At 30.9% G+C, this 7,500-nt stretch overlaps 1 protein-coding gene across 1 annotated transcript in view; it reads left to right on the forward strand.

Moving 5' to 3' along the window:
* Window positions 1-7,500, forward strand: part of dennd5a (DENN/MADD domain containing 5A) — a 48,112-nt gene that overhangs the window by 13,367 nt on the left and 27,245 nt on the right. The window contains 1 exon segment of the mRNA XM_048230929.1: window positions 537-755. Coding sequence (XP_048086886.1) covers window positions 537-755 — 219 coding nt within the window.

The raw sequence follows: 7,500 nt of genomic DNA on the forward strand, positions 1-7,500 counted from the left end.
TCTTAAAATGGTTATTTCTGTATACTGTACAGTTTACTCTGTGAAATGTCAGAAGGTCAGGAGCAACATGGAATGCTGAATAACACAATCTTTGCTGACTGGACTTGGGGAAACTATTTAACACAGACACGGCTATTTTTTAAATCTCTTTGGAGCATAGTGTATATACTGTTAAAAAAAATTAAGGGAACACTTCAAGCATACACTGGATTGGTACTCTGACACTGTTTGGTTCTGAGCACAAGTAAAACTTTTGAGGCGAGTGTTTTATTTTGCAAGAACTGTCAGACATGCTGTGAATGTAGTTTGAGAATGGAGAAAAGGGTGGAAGGTTTCAAAAAATGTGTTTTAACAATTATGGAAAACTGTAAGTGTTCCCTTTTTTGGGCAGTGTATATATATTGCAATCCAGTATTTTCCAACATACCAGCCAGCTGGAGGGGTGAATGTGTGTGATTGAATGCGTGTGATTCAGTGTCCGGGCTCTAACATTAAGTGTGTGTGTGTATGTGTGTGTGTGTCTGTGTGTGTGTTAGCAGCTGGACAGTAAAGAGGAGGCTGATGACGGTAAGGACATGAAGCTGCAGTGCGACCCGGACGAGTGGTGGACGCAGCGTCTGAACATCACGCTGCGCGAGGTGTTCGCCAACCGCTTCGCCTTGATGTTCGCCGACTACGAGGTGTTCGTCATCCAGCCCAGCCAGGACAAGGAGGCCTGGTTCTCCAACCGAGACCAGATGCAGAACTTCGACAAGGTCAGCAAAACACAAACACACTCACACACACACACACACAGGCACACACACTCACACATACACACACATGCTATAATAAATAGTCCATTCCAGTTCCATTTCAGTATGTTGTATTGCGTCCATGAAATGAGTAAATGTGCGCTAGCTGCCCCAGCTGCCCCATTTCCACAACCAGCCTGTAACTAGCGTAATCGCTCAGGGGTCTGATTGTTCCGTTTTTAAACGGAATTCTAGATTTTCGACCTGAAAATGAGACCCACGCAATTCGTACAGATCTGCTGAGGGGGTCTGTCAGTCAGAGGTAGGCTATATTTCTGTATAACACAGACCAGTGCTATGAAGGTAATAACAGGCCGCTGACAATGACGACGGGTTTTGTGCTTCACATCTTTCAGAATATCACGTCGCTTGTAGCCTAGTCCGTTTACTAGTGGATTTCATTGAAAGTAAAAGTAGACAGAAAGTAAAAGCTGCGTTCTGAAGAATGCTTGATTCAAGTTCAGTGTCTGTGGCGAACTAGTTTATCAGCAGAAGCCATGAAACGGTAAAGGTCAACAAATTGATTTAACAAGACATCATGTATGAAGTTGTTTTTTTCTCGTTTTGGCTTTGCATCGGGTTCGCTGTCAGGATTTTCCGATAATAAATCTCGTTTTGCTGATATTGAATTTTAATTTCTGCGCGTGTAAGCTGTGCTTGAAGTTAGCTGTGACGGACTAGCCTAACCTTACAGGTTTTCATAGTTTTAACACACAAAGCCTGTCTACCTTAGGCCTACTACATTGTTTAGTTAACACCTCGTCATTTCGCGTTTGTCCAGCCGTTCACCTCCGTGCACCTTGCGCCCCTTGTCTCAAACATATTTCAGGAAGCCATCTCAACATGACAAAACGTAATGTTATGGTGACAGTGCTAAGAGATCAAAGCTTTGTAACTTAGTAAACATTAGTCTTGCACATCATATTGAGCTGAATATTTAGTGGAAATAGCCTAATGTAGCATTGTGCTGATTGTGCTGCCAAAAAGTTGCCTATTTAAAGACGCAGTTCGCATTTTAACCCTAGCTCTCCATTTAGTGTGTGCGCTTGTAAAACTAGTGTTGTAGCCTACACAATCCTGGCACAGTAGCTTAAAACAGTTAGAGCCTACCATTTATTTTAGGAGGAGAGGAATCGATGTAATTTGATTCTCTTTAGAACTAAAATATCAACAACCTTCAAGTTGCAACCTCTTCAATCAGCATCAATATCAGTAGGCCTATCACATGATTCACTATTTTGTACGTAGGCCCAGAGGACTGTTAGGGGGCAGGCTATATATTATCATCAAGTAGGCCTACAGTAAATAATTGAGTCAACATTTTAACTGTTGGTTTAAGTTATAAACAAAACATGTTATAAACAAAACATGTTCTAAATGGAAAACATGTTATAAATAAAACATGTTCTAAATGGAAAACATGTTATAAATGCAAAACATGTTATAAACAAAACATGTTCTAAATGCAAAACATGTTATAAACAAAACATGTTCTAAATGCAAAACATGTTCTAAATGCAAAACATGTTCTAAATGGAAAACATGTTATAAACAAAAAAGCATGTTCTAAATGCAAAACATGTTCTAAATGCAAAACATGTTCTAAATGCAAAACATGTTCTAAATGGAAAACTATGTTCTAAATGGAAAACATGTTCTAAATGCAAAACATGTTCTAAATGCAAAACATGTTATAAACAAAACATGTTCTAAATGGAAAACATGTTATAAACAAAACATGTTCTAAATGCAAAACATGTTCTAAATGCAAAACATGTTCTAAATGGAAAACATGTTATAAACAAAACATGTTCTAAATGCAAAACATGTTCTAAATGCAAAACATGTTCTAAATGCAAAACATGTTCTAAATGGAAAACTATGTTCTAAATGGAAAACATGTTCTAAATGCAAAACATGTTCTAAATGCAAAACATGTTATAAACAAAACATGTTCTAAATGGAAAACATGTTCTAAATGCAAAACATGTTCTAAACAAAACATGTTCTAAATGCAAAACATGTTCTAAATGCAAAACATGTTATAAACAAAACATGTTCTAAATGCAAAACATGTTCTAAATGCAAAACATGTTCTAAATGCAAAACATGTTCTAAATGGAAAACATGTTCTAAATGCAAAACATGTTATAAACAAAACATGTTCTAAATGCAAAACATGTTCTAAATGGAAAACATGTTCTAAATGGAAAACATGTTCTAAATGGAAAACTATGTTCTAAATGCAAAACATGTTCTAAATGCAAAACATGTTATAAACAAAACATGTTATAAATGGAAAACATGTTCTAAATGCAAAACATGTTCTAAATGCAAAACATGTTCTAAATGGAAAACATGTTCTAAATGCAAAACATGTTCTAAATGGAAAACATGTTCTAAATGCAAAACATGTTCTAAATGCAAAACATGTTATAAACAAAACATGTTAAACAAAACATGTTCTAAATGCAAAACATGTTATAAACAAAACATGTTCTAAATGCAAAACATGTTCTAAATGCAAAACATGTTCTAAATGCAAAACATGTTCTAAATGCAAAACATGTTCTAAATGGAAAACATGTTCTAAATGCAAAAACTTATGTTCTAAATGCAAAAATTTAAAACAAAACATGTTCTAAATGGAAAACATGTTCACAAATGGAAAAACATGTTCTAAACAAAAACATGTTCTAAATGTAAAAACATGTTCTAAAACAAAACATGTTCTAAATGCAAAACATGTTCTAAATGCAAAACATGTTCTAAATGGCAAAACATGTTCTAAATGCAAAGGCATGTGTTCTAAATGGAAAACATGTTATAAACAAAACATGTTCTAAATGCAAAACATGTTCTAAAACAAAACATGTTCACAAATGCAAAACATGTTCTAAATGCAAAAACATGTTCTAAAATGGAAAGCATGTTCTAAATGCAAAACATGTTCTAAATGCAAAACATGTTCTAAATGGAAAAAACTATGTTCTAAATGGAAAACATGTTCTAAATGGAAAACTATGTTCTAAATGCAAAAATGGAAAATGGAAGAGCATGTTTATGTTCTAAATGAAAACATGTTAAATGCAAAACATGTTATAAACAAAACATGTTCTAAATGACAAAACATGTTCTAAATGGAAAACATGTTCTAAAATGGAAAACATGTTATAAACAAAACATGTTCAAATGGAAAACATGTTCTAAATGGAAAACATGTTATAATTCATGTTCAAATGCAAACATATGTTCTAAAACAAAAAACATGTTCTAAATGCAAAACATGTTATAAACAAAACATGTTCTAAATGCAAAACATGTTCTAAATGCAAAACATGGAAAACATGTTCTAAATGCAAAACATGTTCTAAATGCAAAACATGTTCTAAAATGCAAAACATGTTCTAAATGGAAAACTATGTTCTAAATGGAAACATGTTCTAAATGCAAAACATGTTCTAAAATGGAAAACATGTTCTAAATGCAAAACATGTTCTAAATGCAAAACATGTTGTAAAACAAAATGCAAAAAACATGTTCTAAATGCAAAACTATGTTCTAAATGAAAACATGTTATAAACAAAACATGTTCTAAATGCAAAACATGTTCTAAATGGAAAACATGTTCTAAATGCAAAACATGTTATAAACAAAACATGTTCTAAAATGCAAAACATGTTCTAAACAAAACATGTTCTAAACAAAAACTATGTTCTAAATGGAAAACATGTTCTAAATGGAAAACATGTTCTAAATGCAAAACTATGTTCTAAATACAAAACATGTTCTAAATGGAAAACATGTTATAAACAAAACATGTTCTAAATGCAAAACATGTTCTAAACAAAACATGTTCAAAAATGGAAAACATGTTCTAAATGAAAAAATGTTCTAAATGCAAAACATGTTATAAACAAAACATGTTCTGGAAAATGTTCAAAACATGTTCTAAATGCAAAACATGTTCTGTATATGCAAATGTTCTAAAAAAAAACATGTTCTAAATGCAAAACATGTTATAAACAAAACATGTTCTAAATGGAAAACATGTTCTAAATGGAAAACATGTTATAAAACAAAACATGTTCTAAATGCAAAACATGTTCTAAACAAAACATGTTATAAAACAAGGCATGTTCTAAATGCAAAACATGTTCTAAACAAAACATGTTCTAAATGCAAACATGTTCTAAATGCAAAACATGTTCTAAACAAAACATGTTCTAAATGCAAAAACATGTTCTAAATGAAAAAACATGTTCTAAATGCAAAACATGTTCTAAATGCAAAACATGTTCTAAACAAAACATGTTCTAAACAAAAGCATGTTCTAAAAAACATGTTCTAGAAATGCAAAACATGTTCCTAAAAATAAAAACATAATTTTAAACAAAACATGTTCTAAATGCAAAGCATGTTCTGATGGAAATGTTCTAAAATAAAACATGTTTCTAAACAAAACATGTTATAAAAACCAAAATAATGTTATAAACTTAAAAACATGTTTCTAAACAAAACATGTTCTAAATGCAAAGACGTGTTCTAAAAACCAAGGCATGTTTCTAAATGCAAAAACATGTTCATAGATGCAAATGTTCTATGTTCTAAATGGAAGGCAAATGTTCTAAATCACCATTACAATGTTATAAACAAGACGTGATTTTCTAAATCAAAGACGTGTTTCTAAATGCAGAGCGTGTTCTAAATGGAAGAGGCTATGTTTCTAAATGGAAAACATGTTCTAAGACCAAAGGCATGTTCCTAAATGCAAAAGTGGAAACATGTTATAAACAAAACATGTTCTAAATGGAAAACTATGTTCTAGATGTAAGGCATGTTATAAATGCAAAGACATGTTCTAAACAGAGCATGTTTAAACAAAACGTGATTACAAATGCAAATGTTCAAATGCAAAAGCTATGTATTTAAAACCAAAACATGTTCTAAATGGAAAACTATGTTCTAAATGGAAAGCATGTTCTAAATGCAAAACATGTTCTAAATGCAAAACATGTTATAAAACAAAACATGTTCTAAATGGAAAACATGTTCTAAATGCAAAACATGTTCTAAAACAAAACAGATGTTCTAAATGGAAAACTATGTTCTAAATGGAAAACATGTTATAAACAAAACATGTTCTAAATGCAAAACATGTTCTAAACAAAACATGTTCTAAATGGAAAACATGTTCTAAATGCAAAACATGTTATAAACAAAACATGTTCTAAATGGAAAACATGTTATAAACAAAACATGTTCTAAATGGAAAGCTATGTTCTAAATGCAAAACATGTTCAAAACATGTTATAAAACAAAACATGTTCTAAATGGAAAACATGTTCTAAATGGAAAGCATGTTCTAAATGCAAAGGCATGTTCTAAATGCAAAACATGTTCTAAATACAAAGAGCATGTTTATAAATGGAAAGGCTATGTTACAAATGGAAAACATGTTCTAAATGCAAAACATGTAAATGTTTATAAACTAAAGACATGTTCACAAATGCAAAACATGTTCTAAACAAAACATGTTCTAAATGGAGAAACTATGTTCTAAATGGAAAACATGTTATAAACAAAACATGTTCTAAATGCAAGGCAATGTTATAAACAAAGCATGTTCTAAATGGAAAACATGTTCTAAACAACATGTTATAAACAAAGCATGTTCTAAAATGGAAAACATGTTATAAATGCAAAACATGTTCTAAATGGAAAACATGTTCTAAATGGAAAACATGTTATAAATAAAAAACATGTTCTAAATGGAAAACATGTTATAAAAAAACATGTTCTGAAGTAAAACATGTTCTCAAATGCAAAACATGTTCTAAAATGCAAGAAACATGTTCTAAATGGCATGTTCTTATGTTATAAACAAAACATGTTCTAAATGGAAAACTTATGTTCTAAATGCAAACATGTTATAAACAAAAACATGTTCTAAATGCAAAACATGTTCTAAAATTAAAACATGTTACAAACAAGCATTCTAAACAAAGCATGTTCTAAATGCAAAACATGTTCCTAAATGCAAAACATGTTCTAAATGCAAAACATGTTCTAAATGGAAAACTTATGTTCTAAATGCAAAGGCATGTGTTCTAAAATGCAAAGACATGTTCTAAAATGGAAAACATGTTATGTTCAAGGCATTTCTAAATGCAAAACATGTTCTAAAACAAAAACTATGTTATAAAACAAAACATGTTCTAAATGCTATGTTGTAAATGCAAAACATGTTATAAACAAAACATGTTCTAAACAAAACGTGTTATAAATAAAACATGTTCTAAATGCAAAACATGTTCTAAATGGAAAACATGTTATAAAACAAAGCATGTTCTAAATTGCAAAACATGTTCTAAATGGAAAACATGTTCTAAATGGAAAACATGTTATAAACAAAACATGTTCTAAATGCAAAACATGTTCTAAAAACAAGGCATGTTCTAAATGCCAAAGGCATGTTCTAAATGCAAAACATGTTCTAAACCAAAACATGTTCAAAATATGTTCTAAATGGAAACATGTTCTAAATGCAAAACTTATGTTCTAAACAAAACATGTTCTAAATGCAAAACATGTTCTAAAATGCAAAACATGTTATAAACAAAACATGTTCTAAATGGAAAACTATGTTCTAAATGCAAAACATGTTCTAAATGCAAAACATGTTCTAAGAAAATGTTCCAAAACA

This window comes from Alosa alosa, chromosome 21 (assembly GCF_017589495.1).
Source record: "Alosa alosa isolate M-15738 ecotype Scorff River chromosome 21, AALO_Geno_1.1, whole genome shotgun sequence".
NCBI lineage: Eukaryota > Metazoa > Chordata > Actinopteri > Clupeiformes > Clupeidae > Alosa > Alosa alosa.